We start from the raw sequence: 20,009 nt of genomic DNA, 5'->3' as shown, positions 1-20,009 counted from the left end.
CTAACTGGGAAATTTTTATATGGCCTAAATTCTCCCTCCAGACCCTTCAGAATTTTGTCAGCTAAGAAAAAAAAAAAAATCCATCATGATTGAAGGAGGTGAGTTGAATATGTGCTCAAGTCCTCAGAGAAATGAAGACACTTCATAAAAATATACAGATAATTTTTATAAGATGGGGAGAAATGATGGCATATGTGAGTGGACTCTATTAACAAGGATGTCTTGTAAATAGACTTCAAAATAGCAGCTGTTGCTGTGAGGGTTATAGAATCAACAGTAAGGTGAGGAGAATTCCAATCCTCCTGCCTGTACAATGAGGTCAATGAGTAAGACAGGGTGCAGTCTCCATGGAAACGGGCTGTGAAGAAATTAAAGTGGTCAGGGCAAAGCTACTTTTATAGTAAAGTTTTTAAAAGGCAGTATTTGACTATAGTCAAATTTAAGACTGGAAAGGAAGGTAAAATGTTTCCAGATAAAAACACCTTGATTGTATGTATAAAACACACGGAGGGGCAGGGTTAAATTTCATAAGATTGGTAATTCCCTGAAGAAACCAATGTGTTCTGAGCACAACTAGAAATAGAACTTCATGTAAGTAACTGTAAGCCAAATCCTAAACTCTCTTTCCAGTTGGGCCTCCACTACACTGTGCCTAAGTTTGTTAAACACTTAATTCTTCCTTTTTTTTTTCATTAATTGCATAAGCCATATATCAATTCAAGCTACCCCACAAGCAGTACATCTGTTTTTAATCAACTTCACTTAATGGTTTACAAAGCAAAGGATTTTGTGCTTTCAGATATAATTAGACAAAAACCGTCAAGATTAGTAATTAATTCTAACATTAAATGAGACTTTAATGTATAAATGTGTAATCATTTCCGAAAGAAGCTATTCTGAAATATGTCATTTTTAAGTGCCTTAACCACCAAGCCTAATTCAATCACACTTCTGCAAACGTATAAAATTACTGAAGAAGTATACACTGTTTCTTTGGCATAAGGATTACCTGACGCTGTGCTTTTGCTCTTCCATGACTTGCTTCTCATTGATAGGAAACTAAAATTCAAACCAGAAAGCTTAAAAGACTAGTACCAATACTGTGGCATACATTTAAGAGTTGGAAATCAAATTCAAAACTTGATTTTGCTTGGGACGCCTGGGTGGCTCAGTCGTTAAGCGTCTGCCTTCAGCTCAGGTCATGATCCCAGGGTCCTGGGATCGAGTCCCACATCGGACTCCCTGCTTAGCGGCGAGTCTGCTTCTCCATCTCCCACTCCCCCTGCTTGTGTTCCCTCTCTGGCTGTCTTTCTCTCTGTCAAATAAATAAATAAAATCTTTAAAAAAAAAAAACAAACTTGATTTTGCTGGATTGCCTTAAGTAGGGCTTTCTGTGGCAATTGAAGGACATTTCCACTTGAAAACATGACTTTTTCTTTCTGTGGCCTGCTTCTCTTCAGATTTCGAGCTGGCTTCAAGAGAGCATTTCGCTGGTGTCCTTTCATTGAGGTTTCTAGCTGTGATGAGCTGGAGCTCAAGACCACCAGGTTTCACCCCACTCGGCAAAGCAGCCTGTACACAGTGATCAGGATGGAGTCCGTGACAGTGGTGGTTGAGCCCAGTGAGGCAGACAACACCAGATCCGGTCAGAAGAGGAGAGCGACGCCAAGAGATCCAAGCTTCAGCGGCTGCTCCCGCAGGAATTCCAAGTCTGCCTCCACCCCTTCAAGCTTTATGAATTCGCCCTATACCTCTGTGGACGAATACTCCTAAATTCATTTCCTGAAGTGAGAGAGTCGTGTGAGGGCATCATGGTGTCAGCATAAGCCCCTATTCTCGTGTTTAGCAGTCCTGTCCTACCTACTCTCTGGAAACAGAGGGCAATTTGGGGCAGCTGCGCTTCAACTGAGGCAGGTAGAATAGAAAGGTAACAGAGACACTATTCAGGTATTTGTCCCCTCAAAAACAAAATGGGCTTTCCATTTATTCTTTGAAAACTCTAAATTATTACATGCAACAAACCAACAATAGATCTGAAAAATACTTCTAAGGTGTTACACTTTTCTCATCTAAACATTGCAATTCTTTTTTTTTTTTTTAAGATTTTTTTTTTAATTTATTTATTTGACAGAGAAAGACACAGCGAGAGAGGGAACACAACCGGGGAGTGGGAGAGGGAGAAGCAGACTCCCTGCCGAGCAGGGAGCCCGATGCGGGACTCGATCCCGGGACTCCAGGATCATGACCTGAGCCGAAGGCAGTCGCTTAACCAACTGAGCCACCCAGGCGCCCCTATTTAAAGATTTTTATTTATTTAAGAGAGAAAGAGTGAGAGAGAGAGAGATTACGAGTAGGGGGGGAAGGGTCAGGGAGAAGCAGACTCCCTGCTGAGTAGGGAGCCTGAAATGGGACTCAATCGCAGGAACGTGGGATCATGACCCGATTGGAAGGCAGACGCTTAACCGACTGAGCCACCCAGGCGCCCTAAACGTTGCAATTCTACATTTATGACACTAAAGTGACATATGATTTCTCCAAGAGATTAAAGAAACTTTAAAAACATAACGTTGTAAGTGAATAAAAACAAAATCTATATAAATGAAACATTTTCATCTGTAGCCATAAAACAGAAAAAAAGTAAATGACTCATTTTCCCATTGGAATGAAGGAAAATTGCCTCAACGAGTAGGAATTAATGAAAATCTTTGCTCAAATGAAAATTGTAGAATGAAAAATTTTAAAGATTTAAAGAGTTTCTCCATGAAATGTAACTGGAAAGGAAATCTAGCAAAAGTATTAGATAGCGGTACCTGTCCTTCTCTTTATTATTTTCTCCGAGAAAATGGCTTCAAAAGAAAAAATAACCCTTTACTTTCTGACCATTATATAAAGTACCAAGCTAAGAAATAGTCAAAGTTAGGACCTTAAAAGGACAAAGCAAATTCCTATGATCCTCTTTACTTTATTTTTCACAAATATTTAAAAATTTTTAGCAAACAGGCAGATTATAAAACATTAAAGATGCCTTCTAATGAGAAGGGAAGAAGCCCATTTGTCTCTGAAACTGGCTACCAATTTTTAGGCAAGAATTAAAGATCGTAATTCATAATTCTGATGGCAGGCAGGAACACCTACCAGCTCCAAAGGAAGAAGTGTCTCTCCCCATAACTCAAGGAAAAAGCTTAAGATGGACATCGACTTTATCAATTGTATAGTGTCCTTCTCCTACCCTCTCCCTGCATTGAAAAAAAAGCAAGGACTAGGGGAGGTATCAGAAAATATACTCAAATGCAAATCCTTAGAAAAGTAACTCTACGTACCACCTATATGTACTAATAAACATCTGTAGAAAGGTGAATCAACTTTTAGAATAGAAAGCAGAACAAGAGTGGATATATGTGAACTACTACCAGGCAGACGAGAGTATAATGCACACCTTTCCACAGAGAGCTTTCCTTTTGTCTATTTAAATAATTCAGGGCGCCTGGGTGGCTCAGTTGGTGAAGCGACTGCCTTTGGCTCAGGTCATGATCCTGGAGTCCCGGGATCAAGTCCCGCATCGGGCTCCCTGCTCGGCAGGGAGCCTGCTTCTCCCTCTGACCCTCCCCCCTCTCGTGTGCTCTCTCTCATTCTCTCTGTCTCAAATAAATAAATAAAATCTTTAAAAAAAAAAAATAAAATAAAATAAAATAAAAATAAAATCATTTTCTTAGGGCGCCTGGGTGACTCAGTTGGTTAAGCGACTGCCTTCGGCTCAGGTCATGATCCTGGAGTCCCGGGATCGAGTCCCGCATCGGGCTCCCTGCTCGGCAGGGAGTCTGCTTCTCCCTCTGACCCTCCTGACCCTCCCCCCTCTCATGCTCTCTCTCTCTCTCAGTCTCTCTCTCAAATAAATAAATAAAATCTTAAAAAAAATAATAATAATAATTCAGACATCCCCCAGAAAGAAATGAGCTAATGGTCCAAAAGAAGCATCTGTTTACTATAAAAAAATTTACTGTCATATTTCTAAGAGCCATAACACAAAAAAAGTACACTTTAAGTGTAGAATTCAGTGCTATAATCATCTTTTTTTGAATAAAAATACTGTCAGTTTTGCTCCAAAAAGCAGAAACCTGAGAATGTGTATGTACAATACAAACTTTTCAAGAAGTTTAAAATATTCAGTTAGATTTTTTTAAAGCTACCCAGCTAAACTAATTACCTGTAATGTTTTACTGGATTTTTATGCCTCCATCAACATAGAACCAACTATTGTTTTGAAGAACAAGATAAAAGCAATTATTCAAAAGCAAATCATGGTCCATTGCTGCCACTACATTAAATTTTCCAGTCCTCTTTCCTATTTTGGGCCCAAAGCCAGAAATAACTGATTATTACAAAGTGCTAAAAAAAAAAAGTCTATACAACTCCACCATGTGTTTAAGCTGATTTCTTCTGATTGTACCAATAAACAGACACACATATATACACTCACAGGTGTGTAAATACAATCATTCTAATGTATGTAGCAGCTTCAAAGAATTAAATTCAAAATTGAATGCCAAAATAGTAAGTGGTTATTACAGAGTTGCCACAAAAAGATCAACAAATTCTATGAAGCTTGTGTGCATGCTTTGGATAAGCAAATTTATCATTATTTATCATTATTTAGTATTTAATTGTTGAATATAATTTTTTAAATGTTCATTCCAAAACATGTAAATGCTTATCATACAATGTTAAAGTGTCGAGAAAAAGTCTAATACTTTAAAGCAAACATTATCTTCTTAAATTTACAGATGATTATGAGAGTAGCATTAACATTCTAGATACATGGGGCCATATTCAGCTGCAGAACGTGAATGTGAAGTTTGGCCCTCAGGTTCACTGTAGTCAGCCACCACCAGATAGAGTTTGAAAAACCTAATTCCTGGCCTTCATATGTTAGGAAAATTTAGTATAATTTGCTAGGACATCTATGGAAAAACATCGCTTCAATCCGCTGTTTTGTTTGGTTTATTTTGGTTTTTGTTTTATGGGGGTTTTCCAGTAGATTTGTTGTTGCTGTGCTTACCAAGTTTCATCTTTTGAGTGTGACAGAAACACCTTAGGTCCAGATGGCACCAGGAAAACTGACATCGTTAACTCAATATTTATGACCTTAAATGAAAACTTATGAAGCAGAATTTTTAAGGTCAAAAGTTAAAAAAAATAATATTAAAATCAGAACAGTGTGAAAGAGAGAAGATTTTAGTCCTTTAGTCTGAATTGACACTGAGAATTATAGAATAACACATATGAAATCATTTTCAATAGAGGTGACTTTAAATAAAGCTATGCTGATATGTTCACATTTGTCAGGGCTTGGAATAATTTACCTCCAAAATTCACCCTACTCTCTGATGTTAAAGTTTACTCCAAATCTTTTCCATTCTTTGAAGGTAAAAACTGACTAGAAATACTAGGCAAATGGTTAAAACATCCTAGGATATTTTGGATTTAAGTCAGCAACAGAAAAATACAAAATCTTTTGAGAAAAATCTGAGGGAATCAAAAAGACTTGCATCATTTTAAATATTTTTTTAAAAGACCAAAGTAAATAAATAATGAATGTTGTATTTTCATTATTTTGCATCTGGAAAAAGTGTTTTTGAAATTACCTGCATAGGAAAAAATTAAAGCAAACATGATTATTGTAGAATCTTATCTAACATCTTTTATTTTTTAGCAAGCTCAGTATGCTGCTGCAGTTTTCCATCTCCCAACTTCATGATGGTGACATTTCTGACCCAGCAGCCAAATTTGTATTCTTCTCCAGATCCTGCCAATCTCTTATCAACAGAGATCCGACCAACTTCAGGGTGACCTCCATGCTTACCAAGCACAAAGAAGAATGCCAAGAAGCTTAGCATCAAACCTCAGAAGTACAAAATAAATGTGAAAAATCAATGCTAGCCAGCTCAGATTTGAACTTGAATTTTGTTAATGCAGAATTTCATCAAAAAACTTCTGATTAGTGTCTGGTAAATTATTCCATCAAATGCAGTCAGGAGAGTTACAATTTCTCACACTTTTAACAGTAACAAATTGAGATCCCACTTGTTGCTGATAGCATTCTTACAGTTAAGGAAATGAAGCATGACACTGGCCATGTAGAATAATGTTGTAATAATTTCCCTTAGGGCTAAGCAGGAATGAAGAATAAAGTACAATAGCTCTGTACAAGGTCAGTGGTTGTGTGTTATAAAATAGCTTGGCAAAAATTCTGTGTATATAAGAAATAAATGAATATAAAGTTTGTAGCTAGTGAATAAAGTATTTTTAAGTTGTTCTAGTTATACTGAATAGTTTAATACATTCATACCCTTTGTATATGTGGTAATATGTGACAGATTTGATTTTGCTTTTTTCTTTAAAAGTATTAAAAATAATATTAAAAGCAAAAGCAGTCCTAATATTTTCCTCCTGGCTAGCAAAAAAAGGTCCTAAGTTGTCTGAACACACTCACCCTCAGAACTATATTGCGCGTTGCTTTCTTCCTTAGTTTTCCTCATTGAAAATATCTAGTTTTCCTTAGTTACCTTGATGCAGGAGAAAAACATCTATGGAAAGAAAAGTTATCAAAATGTAGAAAATACCCTGTGTGGAGAGCACATGAACTGGAATATAGAGTATAGAGCATAGCATTTTAGAGCTACAGCATCAGGTCTCTAACAAATGACGGACGAGTTTAAAGCTAAGCCTCACCAACTGAGAGCTGGGGAGCCTGGGGCAAGTGGTTCTGCTCTGAGCCTCATTTTAACTCATCAATAAAAAAAGAGAAAATAAGGGGCGCCTGCGTGGCTCAGTCGTTAAGCGTCTGCCTTCGGCTCAGGTCATAGTCCCAGGGTCCTGGGATCGAGCCCCACATCGGGCTCCCCGCTCTTCAGGAAGCCTGCTTCTCCCTCTCCCACTCCCTCTGCTTGTGTTCCCTCTCTCACTGTATCTCTCTCTGTCAAATAAGAAAAAAAAAAAAAGAGAGAGAGAAAATAATAATTTCTTAAAAATGCCCATGTGAGAATTGAATGAGCTTATGCATGAATAGCACAGGGCCAAACATTAAACACATGTTCAAAACTTCATTAGTATCATTATGTGCATGGGGAGAATATTAAAGAAACCTTTTCATGCCTGTATCAATCTGCCCCCATCCAAAGCTCTTTGAGGCATGAGTAGCCATACAGCCTCCTAAGCCTTAGCCCTGGGCTATTTTCAGAGTCTGCAGCAAGATCACATGGATTACATATGCGTTTTCTGGGAATGTGCTCTCTGGCCCTGGGCCCCCATGTAGGGGAAAGCTGTAGAGGTGAAGGGTTAGAAATGGCCAATTAATAGAAATGGCTTTGGACATGTGAAGTTAAACTCACTTCTCAAGAAAGATGCAGCCATTTTAGGTTGAAGAATAAGAATATTCAAAATAGGGGCACCTGGGTGGCTCAGTCATTAAGCGTCTGCCTTCGGCCCAGGTCATGATCCCAGGGTCCTGGGATCGAGTCCCGCATCAGGCTCCCTGCTCTGCGGGAAGCCTGCTTCTCCGTCTCCCACTCCCCCCGCTGTGTTCCCTCTCTCGCTGTGTCTCTCTCTGTCAAATAAATAAATCTTTTAAAAAAAAAAACTTGGGGCGCCTGGGTGGCTCAGATGGTTAAGCATCTGCCTTCGGCTCAGATCATGGTCCCAGGGTCCTGGGATCAAGCCCTGCATCAGGCTCACTGCTCAGCGGGAAGCCTGCTTCTCCCGCTCCCCCCGCTTGTGTTCCCTCTCTCGCTAGGTCTCTCTCTGTCAAATAAATAAAATCTTTAAAAAAAAAAAAAAAAGAATATTCAAAATAAAATAGATAAGGAAGAGAATGCAGAAATTTTCTTTTCAGGGCTCCTGGGCAGCTCTACAGACTGCTTTCTTGGTGTTCCTCCATGTGTCTGAGAAGAGTGCCCAGAGACAATTCCACGTCAGGTGTCAGCAATGACCCTCATTGCCTATCCATTTCCAACAGCTGTAAAGACATCTTCCTTGATCTACTTCCTCAACCCCACTCAGATACAAGCCAAGTATCCTCTACCCTATCTTACCAACTTACCAATAAAGGGAAGAGAAAAAAGAAGCAGGATATCTCCACCGGCCCACCACACATCCAAAGCATCGGGACAGCCTCTAGCTCTTAAAATATACCCAAGGTTCAACTGATACACACCATGTCAACCGCTACAAACCTGGTCCAAGCACCATCATCTCCTACCTGGATTATTGCAAAAGTCTCTACCCCATGCCCTCCCAAAAATTGATTCTCAATAAAGCAATTGGAGTGATTCTTTTAAAATAACTTCACATCATTTCACTCCTTTGCTCACAATCCTCTCAGGGCTTCCCACTTCACCTAGAAAAAAATATTTTCTTCAACCACAGTGGAATGAAACTAGAACTCAATAACAACAACAAAAAAAAGAAAATTCATAAATATCTGGAAATTAAACAACACGCTCAACTAATCAAAAGATCAAAGAATAAATCACAAGGGAGATTAGAAAACACTTGAGATGAATGAAAACAAAAATACAGGGCACTTGGGTGACTCAGTCATTTAAGCATCTGTCTTCTGCTCAGGTCATGATCCTGGGATCCCTCATCGGGCTCCCTGCTAAGCAGGGAGCCTGCTTCTCCCTCTCCCTCTGCTGCTCTCCTGCTTGTGCTCTCTCCCTCTCTTTGCCAAATAAATAAATAAAATATTAAAAAAAAAAAAAGAAATATGTATTTGGCCCTAGGTCCCATTTCTAACACAAAGCTCTTAAAACTCTTGGAATTTCCTAAATTCTGAGAGCAATAATGAGTTGTTATGTTAATGAGGTGACTTTTGGACCCTGCCTAAGGATTAGGATTGGTTGCCAGGAGAACTAACCCTGTGATGAAAGGGTTGGAACTTTCAGTCCCACCCCTTTACTTCTAGAGAGGGGTCATGGAATGAAGTTGAATCAATTGCCAATGGCAGTGATTTAATCCATCATGCTTGTCTATGTAAGGAAATCTCCATAAAAACACAAAAGCACTGGGTTCAGGGAACTTCCGGGTGGGTGAACACATGGAGGTACTAGGAGAATGGCACACCTGGAGAGGGCATGGATGCTCCACACACTTTCCCCACACCTCCCCCTGAGCATCTCTTCCATCTGGGTGTTCCTGAGTTATATCCTTTTATCATAAGCTGGTGATCTAGTAAGTGAAATATTTCTTTGAGTTCTGTGAGCTACTCAAGCAAATTAAGTGAACCCCAGTAGGAGGTGATGAGAACCTCTGATCTATAGCCAGTTGGTCAGAAGTACAGGTAAACAACCTGGACTTGCAATTGGCATCCTGAATTGGAGAGGGTTGTTGGAACTTCCAATCTGTAACCAAAGGGTAAGAAACACACATAACAACCCTGGCTTCAGACTGGCATATGAATTGGAGGTAGGCAGGGAAGCAGTCTTATAGGATCAAGCCTTTAACCTGCAGATTCTGAGACTGTCCAAATTGAGTTAAATTCTCAGACACCCTGCTCGTGTCTGAGAATTGCTTGATGTGTGGGAAGACCCCCTGCCCGACTCCCCCCGCCCCCCATACACACACATACACACGCCTTGCAATTCGGTCCAGGAACCCAAAAGACCCTGAAAGGGAACATAAGAATGTTTTTCAGAAAACCCTAGCCCAGGGGTAGAATTCACCCTAGACTCAGAAGCATGTTGCAATAGGATTCCAATCATATAACAAAAAGTAATCCGCTGATTCAGTGTTTCTGGTTACAAGCAATAGAAATGAACTCAGGTACTCCTAGAAAGAATTTTATAATACACGTTAGGTATCTAACGAACTCTGAGAACTGGAAGAACAGGCCTGGGGCAATGCAGTCACTGGTGACAGACAAAAGAACATCTCAGAGCCACGAAAGTAGCAATACTGCCACCAGAACTGCTGGGCGCAATCATTGTTCTTCACAAAATTTTCATCCCCCAAAGCAGGCAGCCAGCACGGCTGAAGAACCGCTGCGGCTCTAGCCTCTGGAAATTGCACCGCCTTCGCTGGACTGAGTCTTCTGCGTCTCTGCTGCTTTGCTCAGCCGCTTCCAACCCAAAGCCCATGGCGGCTGCATCCGATTGGGGTAGCCTACGCTGGGTGCACGCCCTCAGCTCCGGGCCCAGTTGAAAATGAGGATTAGATTTCCTGCTTCTAAAATGGGAGCCAGGCTCTGCCTCATAGGTGGAAATTCCCCAAACACATATGCTACGTATTCAGTAAGGATGGCAGATGTTTGTAACAGGTGCCTTGGGGAAAGGAAATATATTTAAGTTATGTAAATACCTTTAGTTAGTAGAAGCACAGTTTACAATTTTCCTTTTATTTTTGTTTTAACCATATTTTCCTTAACAAGCAAATACTGTATAAGTTATAAAAATTTTCAAGAGCATTATTCTGCAGGAAAAAAAAGTGAAGCTTTCAATTTTAATTGAATTCATAAGAAATGTGTCCACTTTTTTTCAAGGTTATTGTTACCGTGGCTTGCGAACATGAAAAACAATTGCTACAGTTTTTGGAGGTTAGACTATTTGGCTACTGATTGGCAGATGACATCGCTATTAGGGGAAATGAACATAATTACTCTCTAAATATCATGTCACATTCATAAACACATGTATAAATTAAAGTAACTCCTGTGACTCTGACAAGCCAAACAAGGAATGATGAATGATGACCCCATCTCCTCCTAAGGACCTTGAAATTGCCCAGTCTGCGATTTCAGGAGGACAAGGTGAAGACCTCTTTTGATTAATTTATATTTTATTAGCAATAAAATGGTCTTTTCAATTTATAACAAGACATATGTAGTTCCTTTTAAAGTATATTGGAAAAGCTATAGAAAAAGATCCTAGCGTATGAATGAAAAGACATCAGAATATGGCCCTGTGTGCTAAATCAGAATTCTCATTTGCACCGGAGGTCTCAAATGTTGGGTTCCATCTTCCTCCAACCTCCGAATAACCTGAGAGTGGATCTGTATGGGCAGCCCTCGGTGGCCTGAAAGGACAAATGCATTTTAACAAAATGCACAAAACATGTAAACATGTAAAGCACAAAAACACGTAAAGCTTCAACTTTGTGTTTCTAAAAGGCAGACCCCAAAAGTACATGACTCTTTAACACTGCACCATTAAGTCTTAGATAAGCAAGTATAGTGGGTGGAGAGAGTTTGCGGGATGCACGGTTGAACTAACTGATTTCAAAATAAGCAATCACAATAGCAACAAATTCTGAGCACCCAAGAAGCTACCGAGAACCTGAACTAGGCAAAGAGAGACCAAGTGAAACTGACCTAGTGGGGAGTACAGTGGGGACCCTGGATCAGTGAAGAGTTGTCTGATGGTTTTAAGCAAGAGAACCTGACTCAGAAATGTTCAGTACTAGGAGAAGAACCCAGACATCTCAAACAATTTTGCATAGTTAAATATATGTTTGTATATTCGTAGAATTCATGCTAAAATGACAATCTTGACAAATATGGCTCATTACTAAAAAATGAAGGAATTTGGCTGAAATTAAACTTTCTCTGCTTATATGACAAAGGTACAAGTGATCAAGAGCATAAATTTCCTAGACAACACTCTTCACCCTTTCATTTCAAGGCCTCATGAGTATAGGTCAGAATAACATTGTTTCTTTACTTAAGAATAGTCATCCAGGGGTGCCTGGGTGGCTCAGTCGTTAAGCATCTGCCTTCGGCTCAGGTCATGGTCCCAGGGTCCTGGGATCGAGCCCCGCATCGGGCTCCCTGCTCGGCGGGAAGCCTGCTTCTCCCTCTCCCACTCCCCCTGCTTGTGTTCCCTCTCTCACTGTGCCTCTCTCTGTCAAATAAATAAATAAAAATCTTTAAAAAAAAAAAAAAAGAATAGTCATCCAGACTAAGTGGTCGAAAAAATTGTGAAATTTAATAGCTGTCCTGGTTCTTATTCTAAGCCTGAGGGTATCTCAGGGTTGATTCCAAATCGGGAGAGTTAAATTATTTTAGCAAAACTGACAGGAAACTGGAGAAAATACCAGAATGTTGGCTAACTAGCACACTAACATCCTACATGGAAAAACAATTATTCAGGAAACTGAGGAACATGGAATCACAAGGGTTATTATATAGTCATTTTCTTTTATTGGTTTTCTCTATTTTTTTTCCTTGGACTATAATTCTTATCTGTGACTAAGACACTGTTGACAAATATAGCATCTATCCTTGTTGAATCTATCTTGTTGAATCTTCAAAATGTTAAGCTCAGTTGCATTTATGAACAATAATTTCACTACAACATGGGACACCTGGGTGGCTCAGTCATTAAGCGTCTGCCTTCAGCTCAGGTCATGATCCCAGCGTCCTGGGATCGAGCCCCGCATCGGGCTCCCTGCTCAGCTGGAAGCCTGCTTCTCCCTCTCCCACTCCCCCTGCTTGTGTTCCCTCTCTAGCTGTCTCTCTCTCTGTCAAATAAATAAAATCTTTAAAAATAATAATAATAATAATTTCACTACAACATAATAAATGATTAAGAGATTTACAGTAAGGCAGCATGGGAACAGACTGGGGAGAGCACCTCTGCCTCCCTGGAAAAATTGCAAGGAAAGAAATGCATAGAGAATAATTTTCATAGATGATGTTTGAGCTGAATCCTGAAGGATAAATAGGAATTCTCCAAAGAGAAGAAAAGTCAGTCACAGAGAACAGAGTGCACAGAGGCAAGAAGGCCTAAATAATCCACAAGTTTTTTTTTTTCACTAGCTGTTAAATTACTTTCAAAGTTAAGAGTAAAGAAAGCCAATACTAAAATTGTCTTGAGGTTTGAATATGCCAAATAATAGATTACTTCTGCCAGCTTTTATAATACCAATTTAGATTCACACAACCAAAGAAGTGCTCACATCCCCTCACATTCTCTTAGGTTCTTTCAGCCGTGCATCAAAGTCATATGAATGACACTAATCTCATTACAAATGACCAAGGCCTTTCCTGTCTGTAACATTTCACATTAAACTCGGTGTGCAGAGAATTTCCTGAATCATTGCAAGCAATGAAAAGAATTTTTTATTATTCTATGCTATTGGTTCAAGCTGTTGGATTTATTGGGTACATAACATTTTATTTTGACCCAGAAACATTAATGCAATCATTTTTTTTATTTCAGGAAGACTTTAATATGAAATATTCAGCTTTGTTTTATTATCATACTGTTTAAAATAGACGTGTTCACTCCATGTCTGAGACCAACCTCTTAAGGTCAGGGATGAAATGAAGGAAAAGATGAGGGTCAAGTATGAGTGGAGAGATAAATGGCTTAGGGTGGAATAAAGAAATATATAGAGGTCAGAATGGAGTGACATCAAGTTCAGAGTGAGTCATGGCCGGAGTGAAGATCATGTATGAAGTAACTCTGAGGCATTACTTAATTTTTTAATAAAATCTTCCCATATTTGTCATATGTTAATATTTAAGAGATGTATGCAATATAAGAATAACAACATAGATGATAGATCGATCAATCAGTAGATAGAATTATTTTGCTACAGAACTCTATATTAACTAGCGTGTCCCTCCTTAGAATTATTATTATTATTTAAGTCAATATGACAGTTCAAACTTCGAATAGATTTTTTTAAGAGTGAAGTTGAACACAGAAACTTATAAGTTCAGTAATACTAATATTTTTTTAAAAACTATTCCAATAAGCTATCCTAGGCATAAGATAAAATTAAAAAAACAGCTGAAATTGGTTTTGTTTTTATCCTTACTGTTAAACGGATCCCTTCTACTTCCACTTATGACTGAGAAGAGAACAATCCAAGTATTTACTGTTCATTCACACTATACAAAGCCTTGTGCCAAACACTAGAAATATGATTAAGAACAAAATAGAGGGGCACCTGGGTGGCTCAGTTGGTTAAGTGGCTGCCCTCAGCTCAGGACATGATCCCAGGGTCCTGGGATCGAGCCCCATATCGGGCTCCCTGCTCAGTGGGGAGCCTGCTTCTCCCTCTCCCTCTGCCTGCTGCTCTGCCTTGTTGTGCTCTCTCAATCTCTCTGTCAAATAAATAAATAAAATTTTTAAAAAAAGAACAAAATAGAGATCAGGATGTCTTAGAACTTATGGTCAAGTAAAGAGATAGTACTCAAATAATTACCTGGATATGCATTTAATTATGATCATCAGAATTGTAAAGGAAAAATCCACAATGAGAATACATAGCAAGGAAACATAACCTAACCTGAGAGGTCAGGGAGGTTTTCCTGAGAAACAGACATTTAAACAGTACCTAGGATGATCCTGATTATACAGAAGAAAATGAGAGATTGTTTTTTCAGGCACAGATGAAAGCACATGCAAATATTCTGAAGCAAGAACTTGTTTTGTTTGTGAAAACTAAAAGGCTAGCCAAGCTTCAGCATAGGTATTGAGGGAGTGTGACTTTACACAAGGCAGGGCCATGTGGTAGGTGTGTATATCTCTGCCTGTTGCAATTTCTCGGGGGATAAGTACTTACCCTATTAGATAAGAAACACCCCACAAATTGTGACATTGGCCTTTGAAAGACAGATAAGGCTAACTTCCTATGGAAAAAGAATGAATGCTTCTTTTTTTGTTTTAAAAACTTATCTATTTATTTTATAAAAAGTACCGGGTGGGGGTTGGGGGGCAGAGGGTGAGGGAGAGAAGCAGACTCCCCACTGAGCACAGAGTTCAGGGCTCAATCTCAGGACTCTGAGATCATGACCTGGGCCTAAACCAAGATTCTAATGCCCAACTGACTGAGCTACCCAGGTGCCCCCGAATATTTATTTTCTATATCTACATGCCTTAGATTCCATAGGGGATTTTGTTGTCAAAATCAAACAATAACTAAACGCTAGAGACCAGTAGATACCACTGGTTTCAATGAACTATAAATGGGGACCAGCAAAAAATGTCCAATTTCCTCTCCATTTCCCACAACTCCACAAATACCCTCTGCTCAAGGTTATCAGGTTGTAAATCCAAAGATTACTTATCTTACAAGACAACTCAGGAGTATTTGTCACATATGATCACTTCCTTCTTGAAATGTTTCTCTTGGATCATGATACTTTATCTCCTGGTGTTCTCCCTATCTCACCAGCTACTCTTCCTAGTCTCTTTGATACTTCTCTCAAAGTGGAAATATATCCAAAGCTAAGTCTTGAGCCCTCTTCTCTTCTGTATCTATGTACTCTCCCATCCAGGACTATGACTTGATATATCAATAGCTCCTAAATCATCACCTCCAATTCTGACTCCTCACAGTTCTAGATGTGTATATCCAACTTGACAACTCCATGTGAATGGAATCTTCACACAAACCTCTATCTCAAATATACCATAGCCAAAAGAACTCCATGTCCCCTCTGTATTATAAGATTTAGAATTTCAAGTGCTGCCCTGACATCTTTGAGCCTCACAGGGCCCCACATTCTAGCTGTGAGTTCCTCTGCTCTTGCCAGAAATGCTCCTACCCAGTGGGAAAGTTTCCCCATCTGACTACTTCCCCTAATCAGCTGGACCAGTGGCACCCACCCCCAAACTGATCCTCAACCTAACAGATTCACCTCCCTGCCAACCCACAAAATTATTTAATCATATCCTCCTGCAGAAACTAATGGGCACTGCACCCTCCTGTTACTATAAGGCCTGCCTCCCCACAGCCCTTCTGGTTCACCCAGCTTCCAAGTGCAACACCTGTATGGCCTACCATAGCATGCAGTGTCCTCTTCCTCTGCGCTGAGAATGCATGACTAATAAACTGCTGTCAATCTCATCTATCCAGTATCAGGTGTTGTGTGTTTGACCATCTCCTATATTTTAGGGCACAGGATCCTTCCTTCACCAATGGAATGAATCGGAGGTGGTCATAACATCGTCTGATCTGCATCTCAATACAAAGTGCTACCATCCAACAAGTTGTTTAAGCCAGTAAGCTATCTTTGATTCTTTTCTTTCCTCCTATGCAATCTAATCAGTTTAAAAGTCCCGTCAACTCTGCCTTAAAAACTGTTTCTTTCCATCTGCATTACCTCCTATGTTTAGCTAACATTATCTTTCACCTATATCACTACAGTGACCCCCTCAAGCTGGACCCTTTGCCTTTACTCTTACCATAAACAATTCATTATTCACACAACAGCCAGTTTAAAAATCTCCAGTGGTTTTCCATCACACTTAGAATATAAATTCTTTTGCTAGTTTACAAAGTCTTAAATGATTTTATTCTGCCTGCCTCCTTGATTCATCTTGCCTTCTGCTTCACATCACCCACTCTGCTTCAACCACATTAACCTTCTTCTGTCCCTAGAACTAGATTCTTGCCTCTGGGCTTTTACATTACTTGTTCTTTCTGCCTGGAAAGAGTTCCTTCTGATCTTGTCATGGCTGGCTAATTATTGTCAATCAGATCTCAGTTAAAATCAGTTAAAATGGTATCTCCTCTTAGATATATTCCCTGATCTCTCAGTCTCTACCATATCACCTTCTTTTAATTTCCTTCATACATTACCACCATCTGATCTCTTTCTTGCTTATTTATTTGCTCATTTGCTTTATAACTGTCTCGGCTACCAGACTGAAAGCTGATGAGAGCAGGAATCATGGTTGTCTTATTTACAATCTCAGTATCCAGGGCCATGATTGACATATAATAAGAAATTAATGGCTAAAAGAACAAATGAATAAAACAAAGGAATGCAATTGTTAAAGCATAAAGTTTGGATTCATACAGGCCATTGTTCAAATCCCAGTGTATGATCACTCTGAATCTTAGCATTCTTCCGTTTCAAAAGTGGTTGCAGTCATTTATACTCCTGTTTCCAGTTGTTCCACGTCCTCAACAACTTTTGGATTATCTGTCTTTTTCACATTAGCTGTCCTGGCAGTGGTGCATTAAGTTAGATTATTGTTTTAATTCTTTACTTATGACCAACGAACAAAGTTGAGCACCTTTTTAAAAATATATTGGTCAGGGGCACCTGGGTGGCTCAGTCAGTTAAGTGTCTGCCTTCGGCTCAGGTCATGATCTCAGGGTCCTGAGATCGAGCCCCACGTCGGCTCTCTGCTCAGCAGGGAGCCTGCTTCTCCCTCTCCCTCTGCCTGTTGCTCTGCCTACTTGTGCTCTCTCTCTCTCTATCAAATAAATAAAATCTTTAAAAAAATGTACTGGTCACATTAATCTATTCTATTATGAAGTGCTTGCTTGAGTCTCTTGCTCAATTTTTTATTGGATTATTTGTTTCTTCTAATTGACTCATAGGATATCTATGCATTTTAAATATGAGTGCCTTGTCAGATATGTACATTTAAATATATTCTTCTACTGCATAGCTTGAATTTTCTAACATTTGATTAATATCTTTTTATGAATAATAGTTCTTAATTTTAATATACTACTATTCACCAATCCTTCCCTTTATAGTTAGTGCTTTCTGTGTCCTTGAAGAAATGGTTGTCTACCTTAAATTTAGGAACATAATCTCCTTGGATTTCTTTCAGAATCTTTTTTGTTTTACTTTTGACATTTAGATCTGCAATCCATATGGAATGATTTCTGTGTATGATGTGAAGTAGGTGTCAACATTTTTTTTTTTTCTTACATATGTCTAATTGCTTCAGCACCACTTCATTGAAAAGACCATCTTTCTCCCACCTCACTAAATTGAAATGCCACTTTTTGGCAGTATGAATATGTGTAGCTATTTTTCTGAATCCCATTCTATTCCACTGGTCTGTTTATCTTTCTGTGTGACTCTCTTAATACTATAGCTTTTACTAAGTTGCTAGGTGTAGGTGAAACCCCTCCAATTCTTTTCTTCCTTTTCTTCAAGACTGTCTTGGCTATTCTAGGTTCTTTGAAGTTTTGCATTAGCTTGTCATTTTTAACAACAAAATCTGTTCATCTTCAAATGAGATTGTAAATATAAGAATAAATGAGAGGAAAGTTAATATCTAAACAACATTGAGTTTTTAATTTATGAACATATATACTTGCATTCCTTTAGGTTTATTTTATTTTTCTCAATAACTAGTAAGCTTCTGCTTAGAAATCATTGGAATTATTCATAAATACCAGATGTTTTAAGATACTATATTAATGGTATCAATTTTTAAATTTATCTTATACCTATATGCTTCTGGTACAGAAAAAACTTATTGTTTTTAATAAAATTCTTGTGATTACATTGGGCCCACTGAGCTAATTAATGAATGGATGAATAGAAGAATGATGGATGAATTGACTATCATCCCCCAAAAAAGATTTCATAAATTCCAGGCACAACTCAGAAAGGTTTTTAACTACAGAGAAATGTTGGCACAACAATTTCATCCAGAAAAAAAAAAAAATTCTTTTTGTTTATTTTTTTAAAAGATATGGCCAAATTCGAGAAGGCAAATGATTCCTTTTACAATTGTGATTAGCGCCAGATCACAGGGATATAAAAAACCCTCGTCTTTGTGGTAGGAGTAGGGACAGTTGGAAGAAAGTAAGCAAAGGAAACAGTTGTTGAAACTTTTATCACCATTCTGTTCAAACATACACTAGAACTATGTTGGAAGTTGTTAATTTTCCATTTAAACCTGTAATATTCCAGTCCTAGCTATATACCTGAGAAATCTACACGTGTGTACCAAGAAATGCATTCAAGAATGCTTATACCAGTACTATTCATAATTGCCCCAAGCTAGAAACAACCCAAATGCCCACTAGCAGTAGAATGGATAAATCAATTGTGGTATATTCATTCAACAAAGTACTGCAAGAGCAATTTTGCAAACAGCAACAAAAATGAACAAACTATTGAGAGAGAGAGAGAAAGAGAGAGATGCCTAAGGACTCCCAGCTGTTTCAGACCTCAGCTGTTTGAATCTCCCCAGACTAGGCCCCAAACACAAGAGTGAATAAGCCTTTGAGATGACTCTAGCCCTAGGCACTATCTGGACACATCAGCATGAGAAACCTTGAGTGAAACAGCCTAGGTGGGCCCAGCCAAGCCCCACATTCATAAGCAAAATAAACTATTGTGGGGAGCCTATCTGGCCCAGTTGCTTAAGCATCCAACTCTTGATTTTGACTCAGGTCATGATCTCAGGGTCATGAGATGGAGCCCCACATTGGACTCTGGGCTGGGTGGGTGTGGAGCCTGCTTAAGATTCTCTCTCCCTCTCCTCTGCCTCTCCAGGTCTTTTTCTCTAAAAATTAAATAAATAAGCTATTTTGACTATTAAAAAAACAACAACAATAACAAACTGGGCAAGAGAGTCCTAAGGGGAGTACTCAGTGGATTGCTTGGTGGCCATATTCCTCCTGCCCTCAATGTGTAATAATGTCCATACCCTCTCCTAATGATAAGAATCAATTACCTCTGCCAGGTTGGTGACTCCTCTTTCTTCGGGATGGTTGATGAGCACAAGGAGGACAAAATGCACAAGAGGAATTTATAGCTTTTAATTCAATAACCTGGAATTCTAGAAACCAGGCACCCAAATTTCTCCAATCTGGTCAACTGGAATAATGGCAAGTGATGGTCCTGCTTATACGCCCTTGTTTTCCAGATCCACGTACTATCCTTTTGAGGACCAGAACCATACAAAAGTTTTTTACTCATGGTGTATACTGAGGCCTAGAGAATGACTCCCAATGCTACTGAAATATTGACTTGAAACAGAACTTCACCTGGGCCATCAGCAATCCATTCTAATTCTCTATTAGGCAGCAGCTTCTGGGTAGTGCAAAATGTCATATGACCAGTGAATTCCATGTTCATGGGTCCACTTCCATGCATTGTTGCTATAAAGTGGATCTCTTCAGCTGATAATATTTTTTCTGAGAATTCCATGACAGTGGATCAAAACAAATACGTGTAGTGTCTAGTGTTTACTGCAATCTTTTGCAGTTTTCAAAGCATTTTTATAAAAACAATTATTTTGTCT

At 39.0% G+C, this 20,009-nt stretch overlaps 1 protein-coding gene across 1 annotated transcript in view; it reads left to right on the top strand.

Annotated features, from left to right (window-relative positions):
* Positions 1-1,773, top strand: part of TACR3 (tachykinin receptor 3) — a 78,893-nt gene extending 77,120 nt beyond the window's left edge. The window contains exon 5 of the mRNA XM_045879404.1: positions 1,461-1,773. Within this exon, the coding sequence (XP_045735360.1) occupies positions 1,461-1,773 (313 nt within the window). The remainder of the gene's footprint in view (positions 1-1,460) is intronic.
* Positions 1,774-20,009: the final 18,236 nt, after the last annotated feature.

This window comes from Mirounga angustirostris, unplaced genomic scaffold (assembly GCF_029215605.1).
Source record: "Mirounga angustirostris isolate CCGP_5_RB_7025 unplaced genomic scaffold, mMirAng1.0.hap1 SCAF_2, whole genome shotgun sequence".
NCBI lineage: Eukaryota > Metazoa > Chordata > Mammalia > Carnivora > Phocidae > Mirounga > Mirounga angustirostris.
Note: the sequence above shows the minus strand (reverse complement) of the source record. Positions and strands in the feature narration are given on the sequence as shown.